This window comes from Alnus glutinosa, chromosome 3 (assembly GCF_958979055.1).
Source record: "Alnus glutinosa chromosome 3, dhAlnGlut1.1, whole genome shotgun sequence".
NCBI lineage: Eukaryota > Viridiplantae > Streptophyta > Magnoliopsida > Fagales > Betulaceae > Alnus > Alnus glutinosa.
Genome location: NC_084888.1, coordinates 24,136,055 through 24,154,028, shown reverse-complemented (window position 1 = coordinate 24,154,028; position 17,974 = coordinate 24,136,055). Strand labels below are relative to the sequence as shown.

The following is a 17,974-nucleotide window of genomic DNA, read 5'->3' as shown; positions in this document are numbered from 1 at the left end:
AGATAGTGAACTCCCACTCTCAATCCATCGCCAAGTTAGAGGCTCAAATGGGACAGATGGCTAATACCCTCAACAAGAGAGAAGATGGGACACTTCCAAGTCAGCCGGTGGCCAACCCAAAGGGACACTACATGGTAGAAGGCAATACTTCACATCACCAACAAGTTCAAGCCATCACCACATTGCGTAGTGGAAGAAGAGTTGACAATCATGTGCAAGAAAAGGTGGATGAGCAAACTGAGAGCCCACATAATCTGCAGAAGGAAAAGGGTATGCAAGAAAGAACTGAGGCTTCTTCTTCATCTGCTCCCATTCCTGAGATGCCATATGATCCCTGGGCCCCATTCCCAGAATGTCTCAAGGCACCTTCTCACTTTGGGAAACAATGAGAGAAAATACAAGATATGATGGAGGTTTTCAAACAAGTAAAAATCAACCTCTCACTCCTTGATGCCATCAAGCAAGTGCCCGCTTATGCCAAACTCCTAAAAGATCTGTGTACTCAAAAGCGAAAAACAAGAGCCAACACTCCGAATAAGGTGTTTCACACTGAGCAGGTCAGTTCTATCCTTCAGCACAGTCTCCCTCCAAAGTTCAAGGACCCTGGTGCCCCCACCATCTCCTGTATTATTGGATACCACAAGATTGATAAAGCCCTCCTTGATTTGGGGGCTGGAGTGAATCTATTGCCGTACTCGGTCTATTTACAACTCGGTTTGGGGGAATTAAAGCCCACACCAATTATCTTGCAATTGGCTGATCGATCCATCAAGAAACCGCGGGGAATCATCGAGGATGTTATTATCCAAGTCGACAATTTCTATTTCCCCGTGGACTTCATTGTTCTTGACACTGAACCGGTGGCTAATCCCACAAAGATGATCCTTGTAATCTTCGGTCGCCCTTTCTTAGCTACGGCTAATGCGAACATAAACTATAGGACTGGAATTATAAAGATTAGGTTTGGGAATCTGAAGGTAAAATTGAACATATTCCATACCTTTCAGCAACCACCAGATAAAGCTGAGTGCTTCTTTTTAGACTCCATAGAGAACTTGGTTGCAGAGCCCCCTCCTTGCGTTCTTACTAAAGATCCCTTCGAGGCTGGTATGACGCACATCAAGGTGGATAATTGTGATACATGGCAATCCATAGGCCAAGCAAATTACTGGCTTCCCACTATTGCCAAACTCGACGTTCCTCCATTGGCCATATCCAGAACGTCTCGATTACTGCTTCCAGGTAACATTCTTTCCCAATGGTCCAAAAAGGTAAATGAAAGAGTTACCAAGGGCAATGATTGCAGCCCTACATAAAAGGCATTAAACAAAATGGAGATGTTGCTTCCATAGTTCCATCTACTTGACGGATCCCAAGAATTTTTCTAATCCTTCCTCGTTTTGAATTCTTTGGGGATCTGGTTTGTCTGGCTGAAGACGTTAAACTTAGCGCTAATGGGAGGCAACCCACTTTACTAACACTTCTCCTGTTGATCTTCTTGATGATTATTATACAACTGGAGTAGTGCTTTATTTTTCAGGACAGGCATTCTTTCGTTGAAGTTTAGGGGGATACAACCAGCTCCAATTTTTTTTTTCCTTTCATCCGGTATTGTATCTCTATCCATACATTGGGGACAATGTATCGTTTAAGTTTGGGGGTGGAAAAAATATTTTGTTGTCTTGTTATAGATATTATGACTGCCTGATCAAGCTATTTCTAAGAATTTGGTTGAACTTTAATTTTGATTTGTATTTCATTGGTGAGCTTAACATGATAAACACATGATCACTTGACTAGGGAATTAAGAAGTTTTGTTATTTTCTTTGGCAGCATGAGATATTACTTGTTTCAATTTGATATTCACAAGCACACTAGCACGTAGTCTGTGGGGTATGAAATTTGAAATTAGTTATGTCTGTTATCAATATTTTGGATGTAGCTGGGTAACTTATTGGAAGAATAACCTTGGCATTTAAAAAAAAAGAAAGAATAATATTGATTACTTTGAGCTTTTCACTAAGTAACCGGATCTCTTGCCTCATTAAGCATCGAGTGTTCGCGTCAAAAAGTGAAAGTTTTCTTTGATTGATAAAATGACTAAGTTTAGCTTCGTAGCCTTTTTTACTCAAGCTAGTAAGTCTTTAAGGTGTTTTATACCTAATGCCCTAAAACCATCTGGTTTGGAATTCATTGACCTAACACTCGTTACATGGGTCAATTAGAAAACTTAAGGGAGCTAAGCATTGCACAGTCTACATATATAATAATAATAATAATAAATATATATGCCTTGGTTGTTTTTTCTAATGGGGAGTCCAACGAATTTTAAGTGTTGAACCATTCACGATTGAGATTAGTTTTTGAAACCCCATGATTATGTGTTAAGTTCACTTTATACTAATTGAATCTTGTGATATCTCATAATGCCACGTTAGTAGCTTAATTTTTAATCCCTGAAATTGTGAAGATGAAGTTTATTTTGTTAAGCTTGCTAATAAATGAGAATCATTGTTTTTGTGACACTTCAATTTTATATATAGCATGATCTTGCATAATGTTTGTGGGTATCGATTCTGGCAAACCCTCACAAGATTAAAAGGTTTGTTGCATACACTAAATGCAATCGTACATCCCACGAAAGAATGATTTATCTTGTTGTTTTTCAGTTTTATTTCTTGTTTTGTATTGCTAAGGAACTAACAATATGTAAGTTTAGGGGTGTGATAAGCGTCGAATGTTACACATTCAAGCCCCTTAACTTATATATGTTAATTCCTTAGCATTGTTATTTGTTTGATTTTGTGTTGTTTTAATGTTTTCATGTTTTAAATAAAGATGCAATTAATTCCATTAATTTTGGGCTTAAAGCACACTTTGAGAAGACCTAGAAAATATGTTTAAGCTTAAATCAGAATTTCTCCACTAAGAGTCAAAATCGGATTGGGTTCAAATTTGAATTCTGCACATGTCTCAATGTTTGAATCATAACTTTTTTTCTTTTTTTTTTTTCTTTTTTTTTCTTTTTTTTCTTTTTTCTTTTTTAGATATCAGATTGCAATGAAATTAGTGGCGTTGAAAAGCTAATAAAAAATTCAACATATATGTCAGAAATAGATTTTCCCTAATTCGGACGTTTACTATGCCAAAATTGCCTTGCAATAAAAGACCGCAATTCTGGACGAATTTGAAATCCTTTTCCTACTTTGATTGAAGTTTCAATCTCATACTTGGAGAAGAAGACTCAAAAGACGATTTTTCTAGAATTTCAAGAGCTTCTAGGCGTCTCCTAATCTCTATAAATAGGCCTTTAAACATTGAAGAGTGACGCATTGCGACCTAGAGCAAATTTAGAGAAAAACTTTTTGAAAGCTTGAAGAGTTGAAGAGAAGTAATCATGGTAGGAGGCCATTGTAGCAACGTCATGAGCGGCTAAAAACCTTTGTAGGGTATTGATGTAGCCCTATCCATGTACAATGGTTTGATTCTATTTTAATTTAGAGAATTTTAGTTTATGCATGTTGGTTGTATAATTATGAGAATTGCTACAATTTGATATTGTTCTTCATCTTTTAATGCAATTGTTCTTCAATTCATAATCAATATTGGTAGAATTCTTCTCTTGTCTTAGAAAGCTTTTTACCATTATTGAACTCAAATTATTCTTATTTTCTGTGATTATGAGAATGATGATCATACAACGGGTTTAATTGACATATAATCAAGAGGATTAGATAGACCATGCCTAGGGAAGACGAATCGTACTACACCCTAGTTTAGTGTAATTTAGGTAGATGATTCGTACTAACCGAAGATGGATTATACTTTTCCATTGATTGTATATATCCTATTAAAGACGTAGCTAATCCATGCCTAGGGAAGACGGGTCTTACCGCATCTTAGTGGTTAGGTGGACGGTCCGTGCCAACCGAAGATGGATTATACTTATTCTTTAATATGGTAACTTCTTGTTTATTTATAGCATGCATAGATTGAATTTCTCTAATTAAATATGGTTAACCATTGATGTGCGGATAGCGGTAAAGTCAATACTCTACTCTTTCTCTCTCTTATATTTCAAATCTCTTTTATGTTTATTTTATGCACTTTAGTTAATCACAAAATCAACAATCTTTTCTTTTTCGTTAGTTATTTTTAATCTTCTTAAACTTGATAACAATACCCCTGCAGTCCTTGAGGTTCGACACCCTCTATAGCCTTATCCTACAAGGATTCGTCCTATTGCGAGTGATTAATTATTATTGATATATTTTAGTAAACAAAAGACCACATCAGTATCGCTACATATGCTAAAAGGATAGGGCAAGGGAAGCAAAGCAACTTGACTTTAGAAACTAATAGGCAATTACGAGAAATCCTAAATCCCAATCGAGCTACAAGAATCTCTCCTAGTCCACTCTTCTCAATTACTTTAGATAGGAAGCCCAGTCAAAAGAACTTAGGCAGCTAACAGCACAGAGAATGGAGGACACTTTCGGACATCAAATAAGGTGGGCGAGAAGGTGTTTCTAGACCTTATTATACCAACGGCAATGGCTGAACCTTGGATTCCTCCGTCACCCAAGGGAAGAACAAAATACGCCTACTTATTTTTTTTTTTTATTTAAGGGGTCAGATGGGTCAAGCTACCTATTATTTCTTTATTTGTTACCAGATTTGATACCAGCAAAGAAATTACCTCTGTCGAAGATCCAATAGCTGTAGAAGAAGGTGGACGTAGGATGTCACGCCTCGTTTTGAGATATAATGGGAACGCGAACTTGAGCTATACATAATAAAAGATAATAAATAGATTCATATGTATTTCCTGGACATAACACTAATAGGAGGATTGATTTCATAAATATATTTATGCAATTCTTAAACTAGTACATAATAAGCTAGGGAATCAAAAGTGTTGACACTGTATAAGATACAAAAAAAGTCGGTCTGGTCTATGCTCTATCGCTCTAGGGAGGTCTCCGCCATCCATTAAAAGAATCTAGCCATCTAAATAGTTTTTTTTTTTTTTTGAAGGGTTGTACTATATAAAATATTTGAATTATTATTATTATTATTATTTTTAAAAAAATTAATATAACTTTTAACATTCAAATTAAATTTAAAATGAATCACTATAAAATTTAGCCAATAGTTTATCAATTTGCCAATCTGGGGACTCTTGGAGAGGGCATATTGAGAAGGATTATTTATACAATAACGTCGTCATATTGTCAATCTCTTTCGCCTTTCATTTGACTTGGTCGGCAGTTTAGGCAAGTACTTAGGTGGCTAGTGTGTAGCCCCCATCATATGCCTATGCACCAGCTCAACGTGTGACGACCCTTTTTTTTTTTTTTTTTTTTTTTTTATATACAAAACGTAAAACGAGTCATCGCAGTGGCACGACTACGTGTCGCTCAGCCAACATATGGCACATGTCCCATAACATGTACCTGATAATCAGAGTATAACATACATCTATCTATGTAGCGAAAAACATAAATCTGAATAGCGGAAATTACAACTTATACATCTATCACAAATTAATTACAACAAAGAGCCATTTAACATCTATCTGTTTGAGTCTTATTAACACTATAACAATAATGGCTTAACAAATAATAAGTGACACAAACGTCACAAGCCATACCAAACCTATAAAATAGTGGACAACCCGTGGTCCGACAATTACAACTGTCACGGCGAGCTTCAGTCATAATATCCCAAGCACACTGCTACCGACCCATCGACTATACCGAAGTACCTGGAGCCAAAGAAACATCATCTACACGGTTGTGGTGGTATCCACATCCGCATAGGTGAAAGAATGAGTTCACTGCCTTAGTATACCTCATACTAAGACCTCAGTGATATAAGACTAACTAAGTTTTCGCAAAGAACCAACCTTTATATTATTTTAGTCGTGCGAGCACTATATTAGCCACAATTTACCAACAGCTAATGCAGCAAACACCGACTATTCAGAAATCATTTAAAACATACTATATAGCTGTGAAAACATGTAGAAGTTCCAGACATCCCTCCTTGGAAGTTTCTACATATAGACCCCTCTATAATAATACTTTTCACCGGTCGCTTGGACATATGTGCACACGATCACTCCATCACAGATATCACGTATACACATAGGTCTTAAGCAAAGAACATGGCATCTTACTTTTCCGTACTAGGATAACATCCTTCAACAAAACACTCGCAACACCATCTCTAATCGTATTCCAGCTTCGTGCCTTGACGTCAGTAGATCATGAGAGCACTAGAGTTAAACTCAATCATGCTAACACGTCTTTCCTGAAGAACAAGAACAGTCAACTTTCTTACTCATAGACATGCCATTACTCGCACCTGGGTAGTCATGTATCCATGTTCTTTCAAGTTCAATGTATGACCTTAACACATGACTATCCGATAGAAATATACATAAGATCTTTTTCAAGAAGACTCTTATGCATATCAATACGTCTAGTAAAACTACTCATAACATAAAAACCTCTCTCACAAAACAATGCTATATATGCTATGCATGAACTGGGGCTAATAATGCTGCTGATACTGATATGCTGCTGATACTGTTATGCTGCTGATATACTGATACTGCTGGTATGTATGCTCTATACTACATGCTCAATGTTCCGTGCTTGACCAGTATATATTTCACTACTGTGTCACGCTGAAATCATGCAGTTGTTAAATCACGTCCTTTTAAAATTAAACAAATCCAGCATTTTATCCAACACTTTGAAATCATTCAAAACTTAGTTTCTTTATAAAATCTACACAGTTTCAACATGACATGTTCTCAAACAATTTGCATAATTTAAATCTCAACCGCATAACTTAACACTTTAAATCTAGTCAATACTTTTCACTCTTACACTATCTCTTAAACATCATTGATATAGTTTAAATATAATCGAAACTAATCAAATCATCTCAAAGCATATACATTTCATCATATGGTTGGTTCAGTTTCAATAACAATATATATATATTTTTATCAATCCAATACATATAAAAATATATATTTTCTCAGTGAGTGGAATACCCACCTTGGCTGCATTGGACTCCAACTCGAACATTCCTTGGACTCTAGTCACTCGGACTCTACATTGGAGAACCAATTAAAGTCTCCAATCGAACATGATCCTGCAAACATTGGTAACATTAGACTATGCTATTGAACTCTATACTCTATGACACAAAAGCTACCCGCATGCTCACACATCACGTCAGTCGCTTCGAAAGCTATCTAAATATCTTAAGCTATTATTAGATTAGTCATTGGTTATAGGTTCTTATTATATCCTGCTTATTAAGCACAAGGGTGTGTTTAACTATTTTTGTTGGTTTATATATTATTGTTGTATCACCCTATTATTGTTAACCATTTTCTATAGTTTGTAATTCCTTCACTAAGTTAACAATATATATATATTTTAGTCATATACATGTACATGTATACATATATACATATACACATACAACACTTTAGGCTAATCCATTAAGTTTTTCCAACCTAGAACTTTAGTGACTTATACCTAAAGATTATCTTAATGTCTTCAATTATATTAGCCTAAATCCATAATCCATTTATATAATTACTTTACCTACTCATGGGTTTATTCATTCTTTATGTTAATATATTTTATTTGCTCACTTACTCTATGTTGCCTTTACTCCTTAATTTATATTAGTCATTATCTTGTTCATTTAACTATTTACAACATAATAACTAACTCAACTCCTTTTAAGGCATAATTCAAAACTCCGTCACATAACCAAAACCAACTTCTCCGAGACTCCTCCACCACACTAAGTCCATCAATACAACACCACACACCTCTCATTTCAACTCACATATAAGGTCACCATATGCATGAGTTCTAAAACCAACCTCAATCAATGGCCAAGACAATAACAATTATCAAAAGTTTAAAACCAAACTTCAAGCTCTACACCATCAAGCCATAAAACCAATTCTAAGGATACCAATCTTAACCATTAACAATTCATTCTTAAATACCAACATCAACTCCTACACTAAATCTAGACTCTTGAAATATAGTCCAAAGCCAAATGAACCTAGCCTCATCCATAGGCAAAATAACCCACGATCAAACTCATAAACCCAACTCAATATCAATTTCAACCTACAATAATAATTAATAACTCCCTACCAAATTATGTTCCTCAAAGTTATACTCCCCAAGAAAATAACCAAGCAATACCATTTTCCAAAATCATCAATTTTACACACAAATGTCCAATCTTTTCCCAAAGAGAATTCAATAACTATGAACTTCCCTCCAAACATCATTCATCAACTATAACCAAGCAATATACCTCAAAAGCACATCTGTAGAATTAAATCACAACCAACACCCCAAAATCTCTTTCAATGTATATTCAAACTTCATATGGTTAACACCAAACCCAATCAGAATCTTAACAACTAAAACACAAACTAAATCAAATCCAAAAATTAATATAAAAATGTAAATCAACAAACCAAAACCAGATTCTGCAACCTTAATACAAAACCCATAATTCAAGTAATATCAACCGGAATCCATCCACAAAACTCAAGAAAAGCTTACCAAAATCCGAAACCCATTTCATAATGACAAATACCCATTCGATCCATCCACATAAAAACCCAATCTTCACCAACACTTCCAAAATCCATCATAAACCAACCCCATAAATTATCAAACTAGAATTTCAACAATACCCTAGATTCAGATTTAACAAAAGCCATAGCAATCCACCAAATTTCTTCCCAAAACTTAACCCAATTCTGAAAATCATCAACCATAACCGGGGAAATAAATCCAAGCTACAACACCCACAAATTCGGCCAAGACCCACACAATCCTAGAAATTCCATATCTGTACACACACTATAGTCAATACAATATTCGGCCAAGTCACAATCAAAATAGAGAATTTCTTCAAAACAGGGTATATATTACTATCCACAGAACCGATCAACCACAAAACCCCTAATCCACAATTTATCAACTAAAATCATTTGGCCAAACAGATAATCGGATTACAAGGAATAACCAAATTTGATCAATACACTTAGAATCCAAAACACTTAAGTTCAAGGCAAAACATCACACACAGAGACACTGCTCGGCTGAAACAGGGAACACCCAAATCAATACTTGGCCAAACAGTGCACACACATCACTCAACCAATCAAGACTGAAACCCAATCATAGAGAACCCCCAAAATTATCAAACCCTAATTCAACAATCAACAAATTAATCCACAAAAATTATAGAATTTATACCTTGGGGATTTTCCTCAACAAATCCGCCGGAAAACACCACTGACAGTCGCCGGGAAACACCCATAGAGAACCGGGGTTCTGGGTCTTGGGTCTCACGGTCACGGGTTGCACACACGGGTCACGGGTTTCACTCACGGGTTCAATGGGTTGTGGGTCTTCGCCGGAAATCCACTGGAACCACCGGAAATCGCTAGAAGATCGGACCTCCAACGACCCAGCACACCGATCGGGTTCTACCGGCCTCACGGGTTCACGAGTCTCGGCTCGGGTCTGCTACGGGTCTCTGGGTTTCTCTTCTTCTCCTGTTCGCACTCCCTCTCCGATAGCATCACTCTCTCAAACTCTCGATCTCTCTCTCATTCTCTCTGCCGCTTGGGTAGAAGAAGGAAGAACGAAGAAGGGGAAAGGAAAAAGAAAAGAGACGGAAGAAGGAAAAGAAAAGGAAGAAGGAGAGGGATCCGGTGATGCAGAGGATAAGGGAGAAAAGAGGGGAAAATTACTTAAATGCCCCTCACATTAAATCTAACTACATTTTATCTCTTACCTTGAACCCTTTATTTTTCAATTATACAAATATAATCACTAAAAACTTATTATTAATCCCATCTATTAATAAACATAATTTATAAATCACTAAATTTCAAATTTAATTTCTGGGTCTTTACACAACGTATGACCATAAGAAGAAATAAACAATCAAAAGAACACAGTCGTGGCATCTTTCTTTCAAATTTTTTCAAATTAAAGTCCCTTCCATCACAATTCACTGATGCTCTTTCAGCCGTTGATGTTTCATACAAAAAAACTTGGACTGTTACACATAAATTATGGTTTTTTTTTTTTTTTTTTGGCAATGGGGGCGTTTTGGGGATTTGGCCCCACAACGCTATAACATATGAAAACCTGTACTCACTAATAAACAATATTCATTACGCTATAACATATGAAAATCATGATAACTCATCTTTTTAAGCATAATTCCTATTTTTGGGTTTTTGTTTTTTGTTTTTTGTTTTTTGTTTTTTTTTTTTAATGATGGTAAGGCTTTGGCTTATTTAATGTTCAATTTATGTTGACTCGATACTATATATTTTTATGATACAATATTATCATGAAAATGCGCATTTGGTGATAGGGTAAAGGTCTTTGTTTTTGGTTAATTCGAGCTTAATTAATTATGGAACTTACGTACGTATATATTCAGAGTAGAACAGGATTATTGTTGTTGGCTAATAAGTTTGACTTGAGTTTTATGATCTTGTTGATCTCGGTTTTTCCAGATGATTGGCAACAAAATGCTCCACCACCAAGAGATGATGGAGTCGCCATGTCAAATCCAATAGCAATACAAGTCTACACTCCTCCTCCACATTCTTGGGCGAGTAGCAGTTTGGGGTCTGAGAAATCAACTGTTACAAGCATTTCTGCCTTGGGTCTTTCACTAAGTGCATTTTCATATGAAGAATTATCCGTGGCAACAAATGGTTTCTCCGGTGCCAACTTCATTGGTGAAGGTGGTTTCGGTTATGTTCATAAAGGAGTCCTTCCTAATGGGGAAGTGGTTGCAATTAAGCAACTGAAATCTGGCAGTGCATAGAGGGAGTGTGAATTCAGGGCAGAGGTTGAGGTCATTATAGTCGTGTCCATCACAGGCACCTTGTTTCACTGGTTGGATACTTCATTTCTGGGGCACAGAGGATGCTTGTTTATGAGTTTGTCCCCAACTACACCTTGCATTTTCATCTACCTGATAACGATTTAGTAGTAAACTAAAAAATCATCACTTATCTCAAAAGTTTAAGTTAATACGAATGAATAAATTGAATCATTTAATTAATACTTTAATACTCTTCATCACGTGTGAGTTCAAACTCACTTTTAATAGGTGAGGCTTAACTCAGTTTGAATTTAGGACATTTGCTCTAATACCATGCCAAAATAACCATTTATTTTAAAAGCTTAAGTTGATAAGAATAGGTAAATTGAATCATTTAATCAATATTTTAATACAAATTACTATACACAGTTTTATTGTATAAAAAAATTGCATTGCAGGAAGGGAGAGGCCAACTATGAAGTGGCCAATCAGAATGAAAATAGCTATATGTAAGAGGATTGGCATATCTGCATGAGGACTGTGAGTTTCGTTTGTGTAGAATCTTTACATTGCAAACCTAAATAACTTTTTCTGGTCTTAGATTCACTCTCCTTTTGAGCTAAATTTATCTTCAGGTCAGCCCAAGATTATTCACCGTGACATCAAGGCAGCTAATATTCTTCTTGAATATAACTTTGATGCCAAGGTAGGATTTATTAGTTTTTTTAATATGATTGTTGGTTAAGTTCCAAATATCCATATGTATGTCGGTGTCTGCAACTGCAAGGGCGACTCAAGAAGGAAAACGTACAATATCACAAATGAAAAATTCAGTCCAACAACTAAATGCTTACAACTTTGTACTTAGGTTGCAGATTTCAGGCTTGCCAACTTTTCATTAGATACTGATACTCATGTCACCACCAGGGCTGGCTGGGGCCTTAGGCGAATTAGACGGCCGCCGCCTAAGGCGTCTAAGGCCCCCAATGAAAAATATTAATATTTTTTTAAAAAAAAACAAAAAAAAAAAAGGCTTTAATGGTCATCAATACACTTTAATAAGGCCCTAAAATATGGTAAAAATAAAATTAATAAAACCCCAATTAAGGCCTCAAAATCTGGTAAAAATAAAATTAATAAGGCCCCAATTACGAAATATCAATGAAGATGGGAAGTCTCATTAAAACAAATAGAAAAAAAAAAAAAAGAGACATAATTAAGCAAATTGTCTGGTCTATCCCAACTCCCAAGTTCCAACATTCAATTTGGCATGCACAGCTAGAAAAAAAAAAAAAAATAAATAAAAAAATGCTAAGAGTGAAAGATGGAAAGTCTCATTAAAAAAGAAGACTTAATTAAGTTCACTGTACGTCCAACGTTCTTTTTTTAAGTTACATCCAACGTTCCTGTTAAAATCCAACATTGTTCTAAAAAAAAAAAAAAAATTAAGTCCAACGTTCGAGTCTTCAACTTCAAGAATAATATAAAATGAATAAATAAATAAATGTTAAAGAGTAAGAAGATGGAAAGTCTCTAATTAAGTTTCTACTTCAAATCTCACTCTATATAAGTTTCCTTTTCTTTTCTTTTTTATTTTTTTTATTATTATTATTTTTTATTTCAAGTTCCCTATTCAAGTCGATCTTATTCGAATTTGAATTTATCTCTTCTTCTACATTTTCATTATTTCCCTATAACTTACTATTCAAATCCTTAAAATCATTTCATATCTACTCAGAGTGCGTTTGGGATTGCGATTTCATAGGCAATAAGTGCGATTTTAAACAAAATCGTAGAACATAGATCGTTTGGGAACTGCGTTTTTAAAAATTGCGATTTGAAAATGCAGAAAATCTGTTTTTTCAAATCGTAGATAAGATGGTGCTTTTTTGAAAACGCGGAATTTTAAAGGTAAATTCGCGATTTTAAAGGCTAAACTGCGATTTTGCCAAACGCTTAACTGCGTTTTTAAAAATCACTATTTTCAAATCGCACATTTTAAAATCGTTATTTTAAATCGCACTTTTTGAAATCGCAAACCCAAACGGACCCTCAATGATAAAAAAGAAAAATGGTTAGTTACCAAAAAAATCAATCAATCAATCAATCAATTGTATTAATTTTTTTATTTGATTTTATGAAATATTTTTACACTAATTTGTCTCTCTTTGTGCAAGTTAAAAGTGTTAGATAATCTTACTACAAAGATTACAGATAATTCAATATTTGACAAATCAGGTTTTATTGTTCTATTTTTAATTTATTTTATTATAGTCATAATACATATAATTTTTTTTACGTAAATCGTGTTTATTTAATTTGTAATTACTTTTAGTTATAGATGTCTACTAGAAAATATGCTTCTGGATATGAAAAAATAAAAATAAAAAAATAAAAAAAAAAAGTGGAAGAATTAATTGAATCTCAAAAAGGATCTTTAAATAAATTTTTTATTAGCAATAAACAAAATATAAATGATAATTTAGTTGAAAAGCACAGAAATGAACAAGAAATTCATGAAAAAGAGTTAGAAGATAATGAAATAATACAACAAAAAAATGAAATTGAAAATAATGATAGTAACGTTCAATTATGTAATATAAGAACTCTTAATGAAGAAGTTCAGAAAAATTTAGAAGAAAATAAAAAGAGAAAAGTACACATAACCCCCTCAAACTATCACATCATTGTCAATGTACCTCCCAAACTACCAATTGTGTCAATGTCCCCCCCCCCTAAACTACCAAAAAATGTCAATGTTTCCCTAATGACAAAAATGCCCTCCATAAAATTATTAAAAAAAAAACTAAAATAAAATATTAAAAAAATATAAAATAACAAAAATTTCTTCCAAAAAATAATAATTTTCAGTTTTAAAAATTGTTCTTTTTCGTTTTTTAATTTAATAAAAATTTCCTTTTTTTTCATTTGTTTTATTTTTTATTTTTAAAAAAAAAATTTCAGTTCTTTTTTGTTTGCATTTTTTTTTAAAAAAAAATTGTTCCCTTTTCGTTGTTTTTTTTTTAAAAAAAAAAAAAAAAAATTAATTTTTAGTTTTTTAATTTTTTAGTTTTAGTTTTAATTTTTTTGAATTTATGAGGACATTTTTGTCTTATTTAAAAAAAAAAAAAAATTAAGGTCATTTTTGTCTTTTTCTTGGTCTCAGGAGGGACATTGACATTTTTTGGTAGTTTAAAGGGGGGACATTGACAAAATTAGTAGTTTGGGGGGTACATTGACAATTGAGTAGTAGTTTGAGGGGGTTATGTGTACTTTTCCCAAATAAAAATATTGATGATGTATCTAATTCTATTGTTACAAATATTTATGAGCCAGGTGACTGAAAAAGTATTGATGCAAAATTAAGAGATTTATTAGTAGAATAAAAGGCTTCACTTAATTTATATTTAATTTTAAATAAAATGTTTCACTTAAACTTCTCGCCTAAGGCCTCCAAATATATCGGGCCGGCCCTGGTCACCACTCAGGTAATGGGAACTTTTGGGTAAGATCCATAAATTTCTAGCTATGTGTTGTTTAGACAAATTAAGTCAGTCTAAATTAATGCTTACTTTTTAAACTAATTGCTTCTCTCGTATTCACTAAATGTAGTTACTTGCCTCCGGAAAATGCTGTGACCGGAGAGCTCACTGATGACAAGTCAGATGTCTTCTACTTTGGGGTTGTACTTTTGGAGTTGATTACTGGACGCCAAACTCTTGATAGAATTCAACCCGTCGCTGATAATAGCATGGTTAAGTGGGTGTGTATGCCTGAATATTATTTTTAATTTTTTAATGTATGAAATTTGTTTATATCCTTTGGAATACATATATTCACTATGGCCTCCAGCATGCACCTGGAGACACAAGGATATATAATTCCAAGTGCATTTTCCTGTCTTTTAGGCAAGGCCTTTCCTCGCGCAAGCTTTAGAAAATGGAAAGTTTGATGCTCTTGTTGATCCGAGGTTAAAGAATCATTACAACACCAATGAAATGGCACGAATGGTTGCTTGTGCTGCTGCTTGCGTGAGTTGTTCAGCTCCGAATCGGCCAACCTAGAATGAGCCAGGTAAAGTCTACCAAGGTCTAATTTTGAAATAATTAAATTATTCCCTTTGCCTAATCAATCAAATCCAAAATTACATATATACGAACCTCTTTGATTCTGTGAACCGTAAAACTTTGGTCACATATCGAAAGATAAGTGATTATAGGAAAACTTCAAATTGACTAGTCATTTTGGAGTGGTAGCGCCGATATAATTAGCGTTTTTTTCCTAAATCGTTACGGAAACCCCCCTTCATGTATTACTAAATATTTTATCCAATATTGTTTTGTAAATAAATATACATAATATTTCAGGATGGTTAGTGTGATGTCCCACTTCGCTTGGGTATGGAAATGGGGATGTGCTTATATGTATATTCGCACATTTATTAAAACAATGTCTTTTAATGCCGTGATGGCTATGAACCTATTAGAACTTCGTAGTCAAGCGTGCTACTGTGAGAGTAGTAGCATGATGGGTGACCCCTTGGGAAGTCTAGTTCGAGAGAGCTAAAATTAAGTGGATAATATTGTTTCGTTTGGGGTGGATTGTTATAGTTAGTGACCTTTTGTTTGTACAAAATGAGCAACACATTTATGGAATTTGAGAATTCAAAAGCCAAATTATTGTTGATAAAAGCATATAGTTCGAGCTTTGGATGGAAATGTTGGTGTAGATGAGCTAAATGTGGGAATGAAACCTGGGCACATCAGAGCATTGGGTTTGTTTGGGAGCACGGATTATAACAGTAGCGAGTATGATATGGCACTAGAAAGCCAAGAGCCAGGCAGTACTGAGAACTGCGAGTCTTCTCTTCTCCGATCTGTCTCAAGTAGCGCAGGCCAACAAACTAGCTATTAATTACATACCATCTGTTTGTATTTCAAATTTGAATATATAATTCAATGTCTTTCAATTATGCTATCGGAAAGCTCAATTTCCTGGCACATAAATTATACGCTACGAAAGCTTTTCCTTGCATATATGTTTTGTGCCAAGAAAGTTTTATACGCCTTCTTGGCACATAATCTAACACCAGGAAGTTTGATAAAACTTTCCTGGCGTTAGCCCAAACGCCAAGAAATTATGTTTATTATTTAAAAAATAATAATTTGATTATACTAGATTCCAGTATAAACAAATTTTGAAAACCTGTACTCACTAATAGACAATATTCATTACCCTATAACATATGAAAATCATGATAACTCATATATTTAAATAGTCATAAAATAGCTAGTAATTACCAAGAAAAAAAAGTAACAAGTATTGCACATTATACAAAAGAACAAAAGAAATTATCTGATCAATCCCACTAACATCAATAAGTTACAAAAGTAGTAAACAAGGCAGATCCTGTCCCCATTGTGCTACCCTGTTTAGTTCGGCAAGTCCAAAAAGCCCATGTCCTCGATATTCATCTTACTAGTGTCGCTTGAACAAAAGAATGCGCATGACTGAGTTCGGCTCAATATGGACACTAGTGGGTCAGCTTCAACAGGGAGCGCTCGGCCCTACACGAATCACTTTAAATACAAGAAGTTGAGAACCTAATCATGTCACTAAAGCCAGGATAGGCAGGGCGCCTTCATCAACTACGGGCACCAACTTTCTCACTCACACACACAATATCAACGGCTCCCGGGAGGTTTATTACGAGTCGAACTACTGATCTGTCTCTGTCTCATCTTAGTTACTAGCAGGACAGATCACATAGTAACTGCATAGTGTAGGTAAAGAATAATATAACAAATGTTGCTTCCAGTTAGGTACCTTGGTGTTCCATTAATTTCTTCTAGACTCTCTGCTGAGGATTGCAGAATGCTTCTAGAAAGGATTTCAAGACGAATTGGTTCTTGGGCTTCAAAAAACTTGTCTTTTGCTGGTTGGCTTCAGCTTCTTACTTCAGTTCTATTTAGCCTTCAGGTTTACTGGACAGGCATGTTCATCCTTCCTAAGAGGGTACTAAAAGACATGACTCAAATGTTTAATAGATTCTTATGGAATGGTAATGAGGGCAATTCGGCAAAAGCTAAAGTAGCTTGGGGGGATGTTTGCTATCCTAAGAGGGAGGGTGGATTGGGGTTGAAATGTTTAGAAGAGTGGAACCGGGTGTCTATGCTAAGGCATATATGGAATTTGTTTGCTTGCTCGGGATCCATTTGGGTTGCTTGGGTTCGGACCTACTTGTTGAGAGGGAGGAGTTTTTGGAATTTAAGCATCCCTCAGAATTGCTCGTGGAGTTGGAGGAAGCTTTTGAGTTTGAGAAGCACAGCTAGGGAGTTTATTAAGTTTGATGTGGGAGATGGAAAGCTTATTCACTTGTGGTTGGACAATTGGCATCCTTTTGGGCCACTTTATGAGAAATATGGGTTTAGAATTATCTATGACTCTCAGAGTAGTTTGGAGGCAAAGATGAATTCTGTTATTCGAAATGGGAGATGGAGCTGGAAGCTGGCTAGATCAGAAGAGCTGGTTGATATCCAGAGTAAACTTCCGGATGTGCCTTTAGGTAATGTGGACAAACCTATTTGGACCCTATCTCGGAAAGGAGTTTATGTGAGTGTTGATACTTGGGAATTTATGAGGAAAAGGAAGCCGGAAGTTAGTTGGTGGTCTGTTGTATGGTTTTCTCAAGCTATTCCTAAACAAGCATTTATCTTATGGTTGGTGGTTCTTAATAGGAGAAAGGCTTTTGACTTGGGGGTATCAAGGAGACACACAGTGTTTTTTCTGCAGAAATGGAGTGGAAAGCCGCGAACATCTTTTCTTCTCATGCAGCTTTAGCTCTCGTATTTGGAAGACCTGCATGAATCGATGCTTCTATCAACATCCTCCTCTAGATTGGCAGAGTGTGCTTGACGAAGCTTGCAGGAAATGGAGAACGAAGAAGTTGCAGGGTGTGCTGTGTAAGTTGATCTTGAGCTCTACTGTGTATCATATATGGCGCACAAGAAATGAGATAAAAGCAAAAGGCCACCCTAAAATGGAAGAACAGATA

At 35.1% G+C, this 17,974-nt stretch overlaps 1 protein-coding gene and 1 long non-coding RNA gene across 2 annotated transcripts; one reads left to right on the top strand and one right to left on the bottom strand.

The window, feature by feature from the left end:
• Positions 1-407: 407 nt before the first annotated feature.
• On the top strand, positions 408-1,316 carry LOC133863271 (uncharacterized). The gene has a single exon (XM_062299227.1). The coding sequence runs from the start codon at positions 408-410 to the stop codon at positions 1,314-1,316; it is 909 nt and encodes a 302-aa protein (XP_062155211.1).
• A 4,192-nt stretch (positions 1,317-5,508) lies between these two features.
• On the bottom strand, positions 5,509-9,789 carry LOC133863633 (uncharacterized). The gene is made up of 3 exons (XR_009899415.1): positions 9,324-9,789; positions 7,074-7,170; positions 5,509-5,788 (listed from the first exon to the last, which is right to left on the bottom strand). It is a non-coding gene; the product is annotated as an uncharacterized LOC133863633 (long non-coding RNA).
• Positions 9,790-17,974: the final 8,185 nt, after the last annotated feature.

What these genes read in the sequence shown, in the direction of transcription:
- LOC133863271 (XM_062299227.1), top strand. Translation starts at nt 408, where the DNA reads ATGGAGGTTTTCAAACAAGTAAAAATCAACCTCTCACTCCTTGATGCC.